At 36.6% G+C, this 19,279-nt stretch overlaps 1 protein-coding gene across 1 annotated transcript in view; it reads left to right on the top strand.

Annotated features, from left to right (window-relative positions):
• Positions 1–19,279, top strand: part of LOC131825591 (EGF-like and EMI domain-containing protein 1) — a gene marked incomplete at its 5' end in the record, with an annotated part of 304,549 nt that overhangs the window by 50,457 nt on the left and 234,813 nt on the right. The window contains 1 exon segment of the mRNA XM_059165052.1: positions 17,541–17,663. Coding sequence (XP_059021035.1) covers positions 17,541–17,663 — 123 coding nt within the window.

Below are 19,279 nucleotides of genomic sequence, written 5' to 3'. Positions count from 1 at the left end.
TGGAATGTTTCTAACATTGGTTAACTATATTCTTAGCATGATTCTTTTTTATTGAAGATTTGTCTTTTGATAAATGAATTGTTTTATTAAATCTCTTTTAATGTTAAACAAATTATCTTGTTTCTACAAGAGTACTTTATGTATGTTATCATTCATTTATTTAATTAATAAATCTCTCTTGGCTATCTACTATGCCCAAGATATTATGCTAAGCACAAGGGGTCATGACTATAGGGAGTATTGTATGAAGGAGAAAGAACACTAGATTTAGCATTAGAACTTATAGGTGTAAGTTCTGGCTTTGCCATCTAGTTGCTCTCAGACCTTGGCCAAATTACTTAGCCTATTTCATCTTCATTTTCTAAACACGCCTCTAGTGGGGCCAATAATATATTTTTCATGGGATTCACAGGACTTAAATAAATGCTAAGTTACTTTATCTTCGATTAATGCAAACGATAGCTATGAAAAATTATCCATGTCTTCCAGCCTCAATGAGCTTATATTTTAATGCAGAATACAAAAGTATTCTTCTGGCCGATGGTTACCTGGGATTGCCTAGGAGCCAAAGAAAACAGCATGTCATGTTCCTAGAACTTTGGACCTTTCTGTAGATGTCAATAATATTGACAATCACCCCTCTCAGTTCCTCTCAATTCTTTCTCCTACATTGCATTCACTGTCCTGGCACTTAAATGGCTGTCTCTCCTGTCCCTAAGTACTTCCTCCCAGTCCTGGACATTTTCCAAGGCAGGGTATGTTCAGAAGAGAAAAGGGCAGGAAAAAAAAAAATATATATATATATAATATATTATATAATTAATATAATATAATATATAACATATAATACTATATACCATTAAATATATATTATATATCATATGATATATATAAAAATTATATATAATTATATAATAATATAATCATTATATTATAATAATATATAAAAATTATATAATTATATAATTATATAAATATTTATATAATAAATAAATATATATATATATTTTGTAGTTTTCCAGGGAACTAAATCATTTCCAGTTGTAGGAATCAAGGAAATATTTTTGAAGGATGAAGAATTTCAGCCAGGACTTGGAGGATGGTAGTATTTCAGCCTGGGGGAAATGAAGACGTCACTCTCAGTTCAGGGATCAGAATAATCTGGGAGCTAGGAAGCTAAGTAGGAGTTAGCATGGAACTAGCAAGGAGCCTCTACAATACTGAGTGATACAATATGGTAAGGGCCTTGAAGACGTAAAACAAAGTAATGAGTTATAAGTCTAGAAAGGAGAGCTTTAGTTACAGGGCAGCTGAGCTAGACTCAGATGTCAGGAGGTCGCAGTCCATCCTGTAAGTATTAGGACCACATTGAAAATTTTGGAAATTGCCATTATACTATTAACTCCCAGCAAATAACCAGTAACTTTCAGAGATTAGTTTATAAAACTCTCTTACATAAGGGATAATTTTTAAGGATTACTTTTTGAGGGAATAGCAGAAGTACAGTTCTGCTGGTACATCTAATTTATATGACTAAACTGAATATTTTGCCTCAGTCTAAAGGACTGCATTTGAGTTGTCTCATTGATTCTGAGATTCCTGAAGGACTTTTTCCTAAATCAAATAGTACTCCAGAGAAATCTCTTTTAGGAAAAAGGCAAGGTTGATGCCAAAGGAGAATCACAGTCTTCGCCCTCAAAAGCATACACTACTTAGAGGCCCAGAAAATGGAGTATTTGAACTGCAGCTATGTTAAGACTTCTGTTGGTTATTCTGTTTACTCCTGTTTGGTGAGCAATCAGGTAGAGGACAGAAAATGCCCAGGACTGGGAAGGAGTTCTCAGGGACATATGAGAGAATCACTAGAGTGCCAGGACAGTGACTATAAGGTAAGAAAGGGAACCGAGAGGAGAGGCTGTGCTGCCAGGTGAGCAGATGGCCATGAAGCAGAGATCCCTAGCTTTTGGAGTTGAGAAGGAGCAGAATGGCAGAAAGAGGGGGTCGCAAACACAGGGGAATAATAACCAATGGTAAGGGAGAGAGGAAGAGTTAAGCTGAAGAGAACAATTGATGTCATGAAGGCTGATGGATGGAATAGAATCAGATTAAGGGTGTCATGTAGAGAAATTAACTTTAGTACCCATAGGAAGAAGAGGCAGGGGTGGAAATAGGAAGTATTTTGTGATATAAAGAGGGAAGTCAAAGGAACTCTCATCGGCTAGCTCAAGGTTCACAATAAGATCAAGAGGAGCAGCTCTTGGAACCCAAGAATTGTACAGAGCGACCTACATATCCCAGACCCAGGTGCAAAAATGAAAATATGTGGCCTTTTTCAAAAAGCAGAAAAAGATGTTGTTGTAAGTACTGAAATTTAAAACCTTTTTCTTTAGTGGTCCCTGTCTCATCCTGTCATGGTGTTTTTTTATTTGTTATTGGGCTCCTTGGGTGTGGGGGTACTAGGGAAAATGCAAATACTCATTGGTGGCCCATAGTCCTGTCTTGCAGCTCAGCATGGGCATGCCTGAGCACTGACACAGTGCACTGGCTGGTGGAAGGAAAGCCTGTCTCCTTCCTATCAGCGCACACCCTTACTCACAATGAATGGGTGAACCCCGAGGATTCTCTGTGCTTAGACTCATTCAGTACTGGATTAGGGCTAACCTCTGCAAAGTTGCCCTCCAAATGGGCTGTGTCGCTGCTGGTCTGATGCGGATTACAGCTGCTGCTATAACCTACTGAGATGGCATGGAGACTTTCACCACACCTTGATCCTCTCCCAATCCATGTTCAAACCCCCACAAAGGGGTGAGGGCAGCAGAGAGTTGCAGTGATAACTGGATATAGCAGGAGAGAGGTGCTTAGCAGTTTAGAAAACCCATCCTATAAGAAAGGGAGGTGGTAAAAGATGCAAAGATGTGTGTCAACTGAAGCTCCAAATTCCTGGTTCATGCTGCAATATCACACCTAACTTCATTTACAAAACACAAGTCCTAAGATAAAATGATTAAATATTTCAAGACGGTGAACATAGAGCACTAAACTCTAAACACAGAGCCTTCTGAGCTAGGGCCCTCTGTCATTGTTTTGATCACATACCCATGAAGCTACCTCTAAGTGTTTATGTGTATGCATGTGTGTGTGTGTGTGTGATATAAAAATAGAAAATCAACATGAGCTGAGTGTGTTGTGAGAATTCTTTCAGTAATGCTATCCTTTTTTGGTGTCCTTGGAGGTCAAGCAAGTTAAGTGGATGGCAGGGCCTAATTATGATTTTCATGAACCCAAGGCACATTTGCATTAATGGCACATTTCATCTATAAAAAAAATTTAAGTTATATTTTATGACTGCATTGATGCAAAGTTGATATATTAGTATTATATATTAAAATATTTTCTTTAACTTGAAAGGAAAGATATTAAAACATTTATGTGTGTCTCTAAAAGTATTGTGGGTACTAGGCACTCTGCCTAATGGATAAGTTGGCCCTGATGGATGATAGGTGTTATTTAGAACTGGCACTGTAGACATGGGATGGCATTGGAGGAAGGGATTCTGGAGAGTCAGCGGGAAGGGACAAAATAATATTCCAGCTGCATGGAGAGAGGCACAGGAAGTCTGTAGTGAATGAGGAACTGTTAGATGAGGGTCTGAAGCTGCAGAGAAAGGAGAAGGAAGTATCAAGAGCAATGGGGTAATAAACAGATGGAAGCCAGGAGTCAGGTTGGGAACTAGCGTAGGTCTTACAGTGTTGAAACTATCAAAAAACAAAAAGGTTCAGTCATGGGTCACAAAATGTGTATTTTTATGCTTTACTTATCTACTTTGCTCTGTATATCAACATAATAAGTCATCAATGTGTCATTCTCTAAGAAATAAATGCTGGGAGAAAGAGTTTTTTAAATTGTTCTTAATTTTAAGAGGGAAATATCCCTAAATTATATTCTCTCAGTTCTAGTTTATTTGGTTGTGGTTAACAAAAGACATGAGAAAAGGAATATTGTTTTGCTTCAGTTGGGCTTTTGAATATAATCAGTGTACTCTTTTTGTGAACAGTAACTTCAGGGTGTGAATTCAAGACATTTGTACTTAATCTACAAGTGTTAATGTTTCTGAGATAATTTTAAGCAATATAATATTTGATTATATATGAGCTATTTTATAATAATAGAAGTCACATTTAACTACAGGTTAAGTGACTACATTAAAAGGGAATACAATTATTTTAATGGATTTCTAATTAAATGCTTAAATCTTGGATGGACTAGAGGTGTACTTTAAATTAAATTGATCTTTCTTAGAAGTTTGGTTGAAACTGTTGGCAAAGAGGGGAAAAAAACTAAAAGGAAAAAGGTTCTGTTTTTACTTATTAAGTATCACACTGAAAATGATAAATAGTACCTGTTTTGGTAACCATCAGACAAGGAAGGAAATGTATAGAGAAAGAACAGGTGAATGTAGTGTCATAATGGGCAAAAAAACATAGGCAGATAGTTTGCCCAAAAAGGGGTATAACTTTATAAACAAACATATGTTTGTTTATAAGTTATATTTTATGTTTATTATTATATGTTTATTATATTATTATATGTTTATTCTTAAATGTAATAAAATATAAATTAAAGATAAGTACCAATTTTACTAAAAAAAGTACCAAAATGTTGCATTGTTTCATTTGCACTATTTTGTTTATAAAACTTTTTATGTTTTAAAATAACTTTCTTTGTGGGAAAAAAATATATTTTTTTTCCTTCCAAATGTTTTATAATGTGGTAAGGCCATATAAGTATAAAAGGACAAGGGGGAGAAGAAGAAGTAGGAGGAAGAGAAAGACATAAAAAAGATAATACTCTCTATAGATGGACATGTTTAATCAGAGTCTGAATAACCATCTGTTAAAAATATTGAAGAAGGGACTCCTACAGTGTGTAGGAGTTTGGACTAGTTTATTTTTTTAGGTCCTTTCAAATTCTACAATTGGATAAATGAGTTATTTTTAGCATTTTAATAAAAATTTTTACCAGGAAAAAAACAGAGGTGAAATTAGAAGTGACACACAATTTAACATATTCACAAAAATATAAAACAAACTCAAGCTTTATAATATAAATAGAGTGTAACTTCAGGCAGTTTTATCGAAAAGGTAGTGCTTCTTCCCTGGTAGCTTGAGCAAAAGTCCTTGGTAAGGTGTAATTTTACCTGGCTTGGGTCACCTTCTTTGATCTAATCATTAGGCCTAGGGAAATGGAGCCTCAGGTTGTGTCAGCCAGGGCCCAACGCCCACCCAACAATTTGGTAGTGATCATGGAACAGAGGGGTGGCAACAGCATTCACTCTATCTCAGCTCACAAGAGAGGACCTCTATAGTTAGGAAGAAGAGAGGAAGAAAAATTTTTTGCAGAGAAAATCATTACCAGAGCTCTCCAAAGTCAAAACATCAATTCATCATTATTACAGTTTCTATCAAAGTCCCATGCATGGTATAAATTGTAGGGTGTCTGCATGTTATAAAACAGCCTGTTTATTTTAGCAAATTCCATCCCTTAGGTTGAGATGTGGAGAGAAAGTCAACTAAAGGAGGTAGTTGTAATAGAAAGGAGAGAGATTGGTTTCTGAGCTCTTTTTCTGAGTCTTAATTCCCAGATTGTAGATCCCCTCATCTTGTTTCCACAGCTACCTAGTGACCAAGAGCTGTCTAAGGCCCTGTATCAGCCACTCTCTTAGTTTCTCCGCCTGCTGTTACAATGTGTCTGTCTCTCCCTCTCTCACTCCATAAGAGATCTTTTTTTTTTTTTTTTAATTTTTAGATTTATTTATTTGATAGAGGGAGACACAGCAAGAGAGAGAACACCAGCAGAGGGGGAGGGAGAGGGAGAAGCAGGCTTCCCTTTGAGCAGGGACCCCAATATGGGGCTATACCCCAGGACCCTGGGATCATGACCTGAGCTAAAGGCAGACACTTAAGGACTGAGCCACCCAGGCACCCCTCCTTAAGCGATCTTAATCAAAAGCCACTCTGAGTTAAGAATGCTAGCCTCACATTTACTTTCCCAGGACCGTTTTCCTCTCGACTCCTATAGTCAATGGGAAAGAGAGGATCTGGGCTTGGAGAAGCTCTCACTCACTTGCTCACTCTCACGTGTACACTCTCTCTCTCTCTCTCTCTCTCTCTCTCACTCTCTCTCCAAACTGAACCGACTGTGAATTCTGTCCTGTATCCCAACACCTGAGAAAAGATGCACCTTTTAAGCAGTGGCCTCTAGAGTATACAGAGCTCCATGTGCTCATCTCCCATTTGAGATCTTCAAAAAGGTCTTTGAATAATTTCTACATCAACCCAGTTCTCTCAGTCAAGCTAGAAGTTAGCCAACCATTATTCCTTGCCTGCCTTTGATTTCCAAAGCCTATCTTGGTTCTCCAGTCTCCTTTGGACATTTTCTACCTATCTAGATGTGTCTATTCACCACTGGCTTGGGAAAAACTAAGCACCTTCTGCGTGCTAGAGCTATGTGGGACCTAGAGGAAAAAGAGGAAGTGGATCTCGTCACTGTAGAAAAGACAAAAATCCCTGGAGACCGTATCATTCATTCTTCGAAGAAGTCAACTAAGAGTTTGACTCAAGGTTTCTGTTTTTTTAACCTAATGTCCAGGGTGAAACCTTATCTGCCCTGGAAATAACATATTTAGTTCTCAGCCCACTGAGAGTTTGGTTCTTCCTTAAAAACTGAAAAGAATCAATGTATATGGTCTATGAGTTGAATTGGATGTAGAGAAAATTAGCTAAGCAGAACCAACCCCATGAATTTTTATTGAGGTTCAGTTTTACTTGCTTTTTCATTGATACTAACCCTACAAAGTACAAAAATAATTTTGCATCTTGTTAAGTATATGTCAAAGTGATGTTTGTAGTAAGCTCTGTGTATATGCTTTATTGTCATTGCTTGCTGTTCCCTCACTCAGAGAGACTGTTACGACAATATTGTATTACAATATACTAGAGCCTTGTCTTACTGTGGTCCTCAGGGATGATATTGGGTCATGTTATAGATAAGGCAGCAATATAATAAACCCATGAAAGCATAACCTTGGCAGCTGTTTTCAATAACAAAGAATAGGCTATTCTGGTCTTGGAAAAATTTTAAAGAAATAGACATCCCCAGAAAGCTAACTTACTATCCACATTCTGCACTATAACAGAAAGACCTTACAGTTTGCAGATCTACTTTTTTCAATCCCCCTTTTTTCTGATTTTCAGCAGCATTGATATTGTTGTTCATTCTCTTTTGAAGAGACTCCTCCTGGGGCACCTGGGTGGCTCAGTCCACTAAGCATCGGCCGTCAGCTCCAGTCATGATCCCAGGGTCCTGGGATGGAGTTCCACATCAGTCTCCCTGTTCAGTCGGGAGTGTGCTTCTCCCTCTACCCCTGCCCCTTGCTTGTGTGCTCTCTGTCTCACACACACTCTCTTTCATTCAAATAAATAAATAAAGTCATTTAAAAAATTAAAAACAAGAAGACTCCTCTTTAGGAGCATTGTCCTACTACTTAGGATTCTGCACTGCCCTGTTCCTTTCCACATTCTCTCTCCTCCTTCCTCTACAAATTCAGTTATCCACTACTCACTTATTCCCCATTTTTCATTTTTCAACAAATACTTATTGTGCATATGCTATGGGCCAGGCACTGACATAGATACTGGAGGCACAGTGATAAGCAAAGCACATCATTTTTGTCCTCAAGGAGATAACAATATATTAAAATTTTTGGTTCCTTGGACTGGGTATTTGTGTCCTCAGTGTTCTTTAAAAGCATACAAAGGCACACTAGCATGACATCTTTTCCTTTGTCTCTTGCGCTAAAGCAAAAGATCAGATTGTCACATCAGGCTCAAGCAGAGAGGTTTACCAAGCATCATGCTTCATTAATAGTTTCAAAACTATAAGCTATCAACAAGCGTAGTGGAAAGAGGAAGAAGACAGGAGAATCCTCTGTGGCTTCTCATGTCCTTCCACTCTGTAACATACACGCTTTCCCTAACCCAGAGTAACAGATGATTATGTGTGTGATTTCTGTTCTGTATACTGTTAAGAACTGTGCAGGATCTGGGATTTTTACCTTACTTTTACACTAACAAGTTAACCTATTACTGGATGCTGAGAGAAGACATGAGGCTTCTGGGTCAGAAACAGAAGACTTGATTACTTCTTGCAAAAGCAGTAGTCAAAGCTTCATTTGTTTGTGTCAACTTGTGTCTCCCCTTTATTCCACAGCACTGACACAAGGGCTTATTATAAATGCTTGTACATGTAATTGGTTGCATTATACAAAGGAAACACTGACCTTGGAGATGTCCACCACTTTCATAGTTAGTGGAAATAAGCCTGCTCATTTTTTCAAGAGAGATATTAACTCACCTCTCTGTGCAATACAGCCCTGAAAAATATTTGGCGTAAAGCGAGTGACCAGGCATAAAATGTATAGGGATGGTCAAGGCCCATGGTTGATTGTTTCTCTCAACATATATCTTCTCTTGGAATGTGCAAATGTGATTTGAGATTCTCTTTAGTTTAAGAATTTCCTCTCTCTTACATTTTTATTGCAGCCCTCTTTATTGGCTAATTCCTATCAGTATTTAAGTTACTGCAAATCTCTTCTACTTAAACACCCTCTGCTTCTATCACGCTCTCCTGTCCAACTACAAAACCCTTTCCTTAATACTTACATTTATTGCAATACATCTTTTAACTCTCTTCCTTTCTTTGTCTCCCCTCCTTCTTCTGTCCAACACACTCTAATATGGGATATGTATCCGCTACTCCATTGAAACAGTTTTCTATGTCTCAGCTTCCTCCCCAGTAGGTAGGGTTAATAACAGTATCTACTGCACAGGGCAATTCGAGTCATAAATATGTTAATATATGTAAAGAGTTTAGAGCAGTGTGTGACAAATAGTAAGTGTTCAGTAATTGTTAGGTGAATTATTATTATTAGCATCCTCCTCCTCCTCCTCAGTGTCATCAGTGAAATTCTTCTTGCTAAATTCAATGAGTAAGGCAGTTCCTACTTGACATCTGTGTGTTGACCACATGTCCTTCTTTTACCCCTTCTTTTCCTTCTTTTTTCCTTGGTTTCCATGATGCCAGTTTCTTGGTTTTCCTCCTACCTCTCTGTATGGCCTTCTTGGTCCCTGTAGGGGACACTTTGTGTGTCCTAAAATCGCCTGTCTTAAACGTTTATATTCTCCAGTGTTTCTATTAGAGTCCCTTTGCCTTTCTTATCTATGTGATTTTGTTTAGTGCTCTTGTCTACTCCAGTGTCTTGAATTACTATATATATGGAAATGCCCAATACTTTGTACCTCATTCATTTGCATGTTTAACAGATACTTATAAAGCATATTCTATGTGTCAAACATGGATTCCTGCTGTGAGCAAAACTTGGCAGTGTTCCTACTCTCATGGACTTAGTCATTAATGAGGAACTCATCAAATAATCACACACACAAATTTACAACTATAGATGAATTAATGGCTCCAAAGGAAAAGAAAATAGTCCTAAGAAAGTATAGCACATAAATCTGACCTACACTGAAGGAGAAATACAGGTTTCCCTAAGGTAGTGGTATTTGGGTAGACATCTACAAGATGCACAGTTTTTAGGTAAAGGAGGGAGGGAAGAAATCAAAAGGAGTACAGAGTCTCCAAGGAGTTCAAAGAAGATCAGAGTTGTTTCCCTTACCAGAGTAAGGGAAAAGGAATAGCAAGATAGAATTAGAGAAGGAAGTAAAGGCCAGAGAGCCTGGTGCAGAGACCTGCCAACCATGTTACTGTTCAGTTTACTTCAAAGAGCAATGGGAAATGATTGGAGGGTAAAACTATGACATGAGTGAGGGAGTAGGTGATTTGATCGATCTTTCTTTCTTTCTTTCTTTCTCTCACATCACTGTGGTCCAGCATGAAGATATTGGAGGGCCCAATGTGGATGTGGAAGTAGATTTAGTATGCTATTATAACCATCGATGCAGTTCGAATTAGAGTGATGCCAGTGGGGATGACAAGTGGACAGATTCCAGATTTGAGGTATTTTAGGAGATAAGTTTGACGATATCATGTGGTTACTAGATTAGATATGGGTGAAGGAGAGGTAAGTATCAAGGATGATTCCTAATTTTTAGACTTCTTCAGGTAGATAGACGATAGCTGAAAAATCAGCCCATATTTCTCTTCTGATTTTAGTCCACACACTCAATTGCCTGCAGATATTCCCAACTTCCCATCTCACTTTCCCATCAAATCACTTATGTTCAAAACTGAACTATTCTATCAAATGTTCTTCCTCTTGTGCTATTTCAGTGAATGCCACAACCATCCATCTAATTCCTCAAGGCAGTTGACCTTGACTCTTTTTTCTCCATCACATCCAGTTTAGAACCAACTCATATATATATATATTTTTTATCCTTAACATCTTTTTTATATCTGCCAACATCTCTCTCTATTTCCACTGCTACTACCTTCAATCAAGTCCTCATCATCTTTCACCTGGATTCTGGGGATATTTATTCCTTGGCTTCTCTGCCTTCAGTCTCCCACTTCTCTAATCTGTTCTTCACTCTGCTGGTGCCCATTGTCTATAAAGTAATGATTCCTTAGTATGGCAGAAAACCCCTCCATGATCAGACCCCAGCCACGTTTTTTTTTTTTTTTTCCCCTTTAATCCTTACTTTACAAGACCAAATGGCTTCCATTTGCTATAAAACATATATTGTCCTATCCTCAGCACAAGATAACAAGTCTATTGAGCTTTGCTCCTTCCTAACACTGTAATTCTTTTAAAAATACACATAACCATCCTGTTTGCCTCTTTGTGAACTAGATGGCTGAGAAAGGCCATCCCTACTGCTGGGTGAATGTCTGGGCTAGAAAACTGGTAACTTTTTATTTATTTATTTATTTTTATTTTTTACAAAAAGACAGAAAGTGGGGAAACAATAGTATCTGCAAAGTTAGCAGTATGTATTTATTTCCTACTAACTGAGCATCAAGCTTCCAGAGGTAGCTAAGAAGAAAAGAACAAAAGGGGAAAGTAGAGGCCAAGGGTTGGAGGAAAAACTAGAGAAGGATCACTCAAGGGGAGATTGTGACAAAACCATTAAAGACAGTATCATCTTCAACCTCTCTGGTACTATCACATGTATCATGACTTTACACAGGCAGTTTGATAAACCCTTAATATTTGTTATAATAATGAACCAAAATTGTGACAAACCCCAAATTCATTAGAATCTTGATAGAACATGATGATTCCAGTAAATGCTACAAGGAGAGCTACATGACTTTTTCTGACCCTTGATGAAATATAGATTAAGACATGTTGCTGAGGGGTGCCTGGGTGGCTCAGAGGGTTAAGCCTCTGCCTTTGGCTCGGGTTGTGATCCCAGGGTCCTGGGATCGAGCCCCGCATTGGGTTCTCTGCTCAGCAGAGAGCCTGCTTCCCCCTCTCTCTCTGCCTGCCTTTCTGCCTACTTGTGATCTCTGTCAAATAAATAAATAAAATCTTAAAAAAAAAAAAAAGACATGTTGCTGATTAGAGGACAGTAAATCTTTTTGATAAGTGTGTGCTGAGTCTGAGCTGCCCTTGGTGACTCCCTCCTGCATACCATCTTTACGTATACATGGATCAGTTAGTAAGATTTTGTTTATAAACAATAGGATTGTGCAACTCAAAATTTTAAACAATAAAAAGGGGTTATTGGATCACTTAACTGAGAAGTCTAGTGGTAGGGAGGACTTCAGGAATAGTTCAATCAGGGTCTCAACTGAGATTCTCTGTGAGTCCTTCAGTTCTGTCCTGCTTGTTGACTTTATTTTAGTGTAGTTTCTTTCATGGGAGCAAAATGGCTCACATCCACAGGTTATAATTTCTAGAGCAGGAAATCACCTATGTCCCAGGACTCCCAACCCACATGTTGAGCTTCATAATGACTGGATCACATCTGAACAAATTCTTTCAATAGAGAAAGTTCATTCAAGAGAAAGCTGTATGCTAATGAAGAGATAGTCTTGTTCAATCACTATGGCAAATGGAGATAAGATAATGGGAAGTAGAATCTACCTTGGATTTGAGAGAGGAGTTGTGTTCATCAATCTCACATAAACGATATGCCTTTTCTAAAATGGAAGAGATAATATTCCACAGAGGAAAACCTGGGGTTGTCTAGTATAAGTGAGGAAGATAAAAACAGATGATATACCTAACTATCAGTAAATAATCACTTCAGACACAGTTCAAATTTATTCGTTTGCAAACTTAGAAGTTATTCTGTGCCCTGGATTTTAAGAGCTACTCGTTAATGGTCAAAACAAATGTCAAGCATCCTACTGCAAGGGTAAAGAGAGGTAAGTCCAATTCTAAGAATTCCCGTGGATGAATGCGGATGGACAAAAAGACTAAATGCTATGCACGGCTTTCAAGTCACACATGCATTCATTTATTCATACAACATTTATAGAATATCAACTCTATGCCAGAAAAGCCCAATACAACAGAATCTCTGACCTTAAGGAGTTTATTCAATCAGGAACTACAGAATTACAAGTGAATTGTTAGAGGTTTTGATATATTGTAGTATATCAGAATGAACGTACTGTGGTAGAACAGAGTGAAAGTAAAGCCACATGGAAAATCTAGTGGAATCTTCACTACACCCTTCAATATTTCCTCCAAACCTAACATTTCTACAATGTAATCTCCATCATAAAGCAATCCAGGAACAACCATTTCCAATCAACAGCTTCCTGAGAGTAATATATTAAAAGGGAAATGGAAGAATAATTTCTCTTATCCTGGTTGTACACTCTAAGAAAATAATATGAAACAATTTTGTTGTTTGGAAACAAAAGTGGATCATTGTTGTCTCAGGGAGCTTTTATGTGCAAAATATATTTGATAATAATGTGAATTCTTTTAAGCTATTATATTCTGTGACCATCTAGGGAAATCGTTTTGAGAATAAATACAGCAGAAATATTTAGGGAAAGGACATTAAAAGGAAAAATAGCAGACATAGTTGATTCTTTTGACATTCTTTTATAGTATAAAAATCATGAAATCCTTGGTCCATATAACAGAGATAATGCTGAAAAAATTCTAATCACTTTATCATTATTCCCAGCAGTGTCCCAGAGCTCCAATTCTAAGGGCAGGGCTTTCTTTAAGCATCTAACATGATGATAGAACTCAGAGAATTTTTGGAGAAATAGTTTCTTCACATGAAGTATACTTGATAATAACATTTTAATGTAATATTGACATTTCTGGTTTTTAACTCTGTTGGGCAGAATCTTGATGGAAAAGAAAATCACTTGTGATAGTTTCAGCATGAGTGTCTAATATCATGGCAATTTAACCCGGTTTTATCTTATATCAGAAGTATTGCATCAGAAAAGAACTGAAGTGCCCTTCATGTTTATACAAGCAAGTAATTTCTTATAACAAATGGTGCTAAAATCACCCAAATTATTAACTATTATTGAAAGAATATTGTGGGAAATATTGGTGGTTTATTTTCAGAGGTTTTCAGTAGATAATTAACATATAAATCATTAAAATAAAAATATAGAACACATGGAAAATATATAATATATATTATATAATATATAGAAAAACATATATATAATTTTGGTCAGAGTATTGATTTGTCCACTTGAACTGAATTGGTCTGCTTTGGCTAAACAATTGAGAAGTTGAACCAAATCATGACATTTGTGATCCATGTGACATTTACATGAACAGAGAACTGTCTACACTCTCGCTTCTCAGAGTACATTCTACAGGTCAGCAGCATCAGAATTGCCTTGGATCTAGGTAGAAATACAGAATCTCAGCCCTTGGCTCCAGATCTACTGAATTAGCATCTGCATTTTAACAAGGTCCTAGGTTCTTAAAGCATTAACTACATCAGGGGATCTCAACTCTGGCTACACATTAGGATCACTTAGGGTGCTTTTAAAATGTTTTATTTCCAGGTCTTACCCCAGACCAATTAAATGAGCCTCTTTAAGGGTAGAAGAAATACTCGGGGCTCACCAAGTGATTCTAGCATGCTGCCAGGGAGGAGAACTATTAGTTGCACAATACACAATCAGTACATTCAATGTATTCTGAAAAGGCATAAAAGATAAAGGAAGTCAAACCAATTACTTTGTATTTGGTACCACTCTAGAAATGATTGATTTTTTTTAATTGCTAATAAGTTTGCTTAGCTCCTGTGTGAACACAGCCTATTATGTCTCAACCTGCCTAGAAGTGTATTGTATTGTAAATCAAGAAGAGGAACACTTTGCCAAATTAATTAAAAGGAGTTTTAGGTTTGTTTTTCAACTTTACTTCCTTTTGTCAACCTTACTCTCCAGCCTGACAGATCTGAATGCTGAATCTCAGACACTGTGCACATTCAAACCAGTGCACCTTTGGATTACCTACCCTCTTCTGCATGCTCAGTGTTTACCCTCCAACATTCCCTTATTCCTCTAGCCCCAAATGGATTTTTTTCCTCTGAATTCTCATGTTCTGTATTATTTCTGTCTTGCACTCTCACTTTATAGTCTTACATTGCTAGCTCCACTATTTAGTGGAATAAAATTGCCTGCTGTTTATAGTCTACATGTAATCTCAATCATTAGCAATCTATTTCAAAATCTTATTCATGACTAGGGAAGGCAAAAAGAAATCATAGCATAGTACACATGACAATCACTATTATACCATTTTATAGATGAGAAAATGTCATTTCAGAGACCAAGGTGACAGGCCATAAGTTTGAACACTAAGATATTTTTCCCAAGATTATTTAACTAAAAGTCCAGGGACAGTCTGGTTGTGTGTGTGTGTGTGTGTGTGTGTGTGTGTGTGTGTGTGTGTGTTTAATAACTTACAGTACTTTAGTTATAACTTTGGGGCAGATTTAGAATATCAACACATCAAAACATACAGAAAGAAGACTCGCTCTCAGAATTGATGTCGATTCTTATCTTTGGAATGAACTCAATGATTATTTTTTTTTTTTACATTGATTTGGTTTCTTCTGTCAGAAAATTAATGAAGCTTGATGGAGGAGGGCAAAGGAAGGTGGTCATATTACACTTCTTTAAAATAACTTTTTAATGCTAAGTGAAATAGGCCAGAGAGAGAAAGACAAATGTCTTATGACTGCACTTACATGTGCAATCCAAAAGACAAAACAAATGAACAAACAAAAAGCAAAAACAGACCCATAAATACGAGAGAACCAATTGATATTTGCCAGAGGAGTGGAGAATGGGGAGATGGACAAAATGGGTAGAGTGGAGTGGGAGATACAGGCTTCTAGTTTTGGAATGAATAAGACACAAGAATAAGAGGTACAGAATAGGGAATGCAGTCAAGAGTGTTAGAAGAGCATTGAATGGTGATAGGCGGTAACTACACTTGTGGGGATCATGGCACAACATATAGACTTGTCCTTTCAGTATGTTGTATTACTGAAACTAGTGTAACATTGTGTGTCAACTATAATTGAATTAAAAAGAATTTTACAAATTGCATTTTATTATACCAGTAATACCAGAATAACTTTCTCTTATACAAAATTAGAACATTGGAGATGTGGATAAAATCTCTTTATCTAACACCCTCCCACACACACACCCTGCACTCCACTCAATCTAGATGACTTTCTTCCAACCTCAAAAGTAATCATTTTTATTTGTTCACACACTTTAGGATATTTTTATGTACCTAATACATATGTATGGTATATTATAATAACATTAATAGAATTTTTTTATGCTTTTATCACATAAAACATATGACTCTTGAGAATTAAGGGTTTTATTTGTAGATCTATAGTTAAAAACCTGGAAAGGGTAGCTAATTCAGTGGTTAACAGAATTAAAATTCAAAATTTTATCTCAACCTCTGTGGAATAATATCCTAAAGCTAGAAAGATAAAAATTTAGCTAGCGTGAATGTAAAAGCCCTGTATAAAGTACAAATAACAAATGGAGAATTCTGAATCATTATTAGTTTGTATGAAAAAGACATAGATTTGTTTATCATGGACTCAGAATTTAATAAAAATTCTGATACTTTGAAAAGTTAGTAGTTCTTATCTCTAAAATAAGATTCCTTTTAAAATATCAGAAGTTATTGCAGAATAGCTAAATTTAGAAGGAAAATACTACATTGTACAAAATGTGGATTTTTTTTTCTTTCTCTCTCTTACACACTGACACACAGCAAAGCCAAATGAAAGAAAACTCTTTTGTTTCCCTCAAGTCAAGGTCTATAGTTTTTACTACAGTACAAAACATTCGTTACAGATCAGGTGGTTTTAGTCTGAAAAAGTCCTATGATGAGGTATTGCAATAGTATTCCTTGCCAAAGTTGATGTCTTCCCAAGTAAGAATCCTTCCCTGTGGAATTAATCTCACTTGACGTAAAACTAATTGTACATCATTATAACATATTTTAGTGACAAATATTCATACCCAACTTTCTGACGTCCTGGGATATTTTCATGGAACGTCAGGGATATTTTCTTCCCGAGACACATGCTTTCCTATGTTAAATCTCCACCTCTGCCTCATTTTTTACTTTGACACTTGCGAAAAGACATAGATTCCAAGTTTAAAAATAAATTCTCCAAAAAAAAAAAAAAAAAGTTAGAAGCCCTTTTTCCTGGAAAGTTTTCCCCACATTTGTGGATATCTTCTCTTCATAATTTTAGATACATAAGTACTGATTTACATAGGGTATAAGGAAAGAGAGATTCTGAGAGGTGAATTTATTTTCCTTTCCTAAAGAAAGGTGAATATTACATGATTTTTATCATGACCTTGACTGATCATTAGACATAGGTGACCCTGAGTCTTGATCAGTTTTCATTTTTTTCTAAAATTAAACTTCACATAATCATGCTAAGTATTTCAGAAAAATGGAACCCTGAGTGAAAAGAAAGAAGGTTGAATCAATGGAGCAAATATATTGATGTATTTTTAAGAACTCCAAACCATGATTTTATTTGAATTTATCTATCTTTGCCTTGATGTCCACCATAGCACATGAGAAGGATATTCAAGGTCTTAACTCTATTATTGGCTTTATTCAGCGGCATCAGACCAATAATAGGTGTTTATCTACCAGCGTGTGCTGCTCCAGATAGAATAGCTCATTGAAATTCTCTCCTCCGGTTTTCCTTCCCCAAGGAAATATCTATATCTCAGATCTGTCTAATTAACTAGTATGTGAAGAATAGAAAACTGTGAGACAATCCCTATGCTCATCGTTGCTGGGCTTTAAAAAGCTCAATAAAGTTTCTATCTACATTCTCTTGTTTACACTGTGGAGCAAAATGGATCAAACAAGCAAAGATTTGTGGCAACAGAGACAGTGCCTTTGTGCAATATAACACATACTGTGTATCAAAGAAATATTGTGCCACTTCTCTGAAGTTGACATTGGAATGACATTGTAATCCTGGCCATCTGTCTTTCTCCTCTAGATGTCGATGAATGTGTGGTGGTGAATGGAGGCTGCCAGCAGTGCTATATTAACACTCTGGGCACCTTCCACTGTGAATGTGATACGGGATACGGACTCCATGCTGATGAACGCACCTGCATAAGTGAGTAAATATTAGAACCAGCTTGAAGCCGTTTTCAATGAAAATCGACCTGCCCATGTAGGGGCAGGAAGGAAAGGTTTTCCTATTGTAAAAATATCTATAGAAGCTGATGGTTTTCAAGTACAAATCTGTCTTTTAGAATAAAAAAATATATTTTGCTCTTAAAAGACTAAAAGACAAAAAAGATGTGGAAAGAAATATAGAAATTAACATTCATAAGCAAAACTTGAATCTCTAAATGTGACTATTTCCATAGAATATAATTTCTGCCATATGCAGTGAAATATAAATTTGCTAGTTATTGCTAACAATAAAGCAGCACAGGGCCACAATGGAGAGAGGATGCTAAACTGTTACAATCACTAGCTACAAGGTTCCCTCATATCACATCGGACTCAGAACTGGGCTCATGATTGTAACAGCAAAAATTATAATAGATTATAGGTTAAGGACTTTAGGGTCACTCAAGAATAGTTAAAACTACACACATTAAATATGAGGTTACTATAATTTGTTGTACATCAAAGTGTTCTTAGATATCAGTTTTGGGTGCTTGGGTTATTATTTTCAATCCTCTGTGCATTACTGAATTTTATAAATTTTCTAAAATAAGTATGTGCACAGAAAAAATAGAATATTAACTCTTAAAATACTGTCCTCCCTGTATGATTTATATATGCTCTTTTTTTGTTGTTTTTACTAAAGTAATTTACATAAAAGTGGGGTTTTTTTAAAAGATTTTATTTATTTATTTATTTGGTGCACAGAGAGAGAGAGACAGACAGACAGAGATCACAAGTAGTCAGAGAGACAGACAGAGAGAGAGAGAGGGGGAAGCAGGCTCCCCACTGAGCAGAGAGCCCGATATGGGGCTTGATCTCAGGACCCCGAGATCATGACCTGTGCCGAAGACAGAGGCTTAACCCAGGTGCCCCCAAAGTGGTTTTTTTAATTGAACAATGATCCTCAGATGGAATCATGCACATTCTAATTTCATCTCAAGGTATCTTTTAAAAATATTTGTTATATTAAAAAAGTAGAATCTTGTTCAGCACAATTTAATTGCTGGTTTAACTTACATCAGGCTTGTTCACTAGTCCATTTGCTAAAAAAAATTAGTATTTTATAGGTATTTTGTAATTATGAAACTTGGAATAGGTATCAGTGAATTTCAGCTAGTTTCATAACATGTACTCCCTCTTTCCTTTTCTGGACATGTCTTATAGGAAATGAGAAAAGACCAAGGGAAACAGGTACAGATGTTCTACTCATAGGTCTGATTTTGATGTGAGAAAATGGGGTCCTGAGAGCAAAAAAAAAGACTTTGCCAAAGTTGAGTGAAAATACAGATAGAAGTCATACCCTAGCAACCAGGGAACTCAATATCGTGATTATTTCTACAGCAGACACAAGTGGTGGGACAGCAGCACATGCATATTTATGTCATCCAAATAACCCCATCTTTTTGCAGGATTACTGGTTTTAGCAACAGGAATCCCTTTCCCATCCATATCCAGAACCCCCTAAGGTCTTCAGGATAACATCCTTAAACTGCTGCTCTAATTTCTCTCAGTCACAAAATGTTTAGGAGGAGTGGGATTATTGATACATATAGA

The sequence above is a fragment of the Mustela lutreola genome, chromosome 2, assembly GCF_030435805.1.
Source record: "Mustela lutreola isolate mMusLut2 chromosome 2, mMusLut2.pri, whole genome shotgun sequence".
Classification (NCBI taxonomy): domain Eukaryota; kingdom Metazoa; phylum Chordata; class Mammalia; order Carnivora; family Mustelidae; genus Mustela; species Mustela lutreola.
Note: the sequence above shows the minus strand (reverse complement) of the source record. Positions and strands in the feature narration are given on the sequence as shown.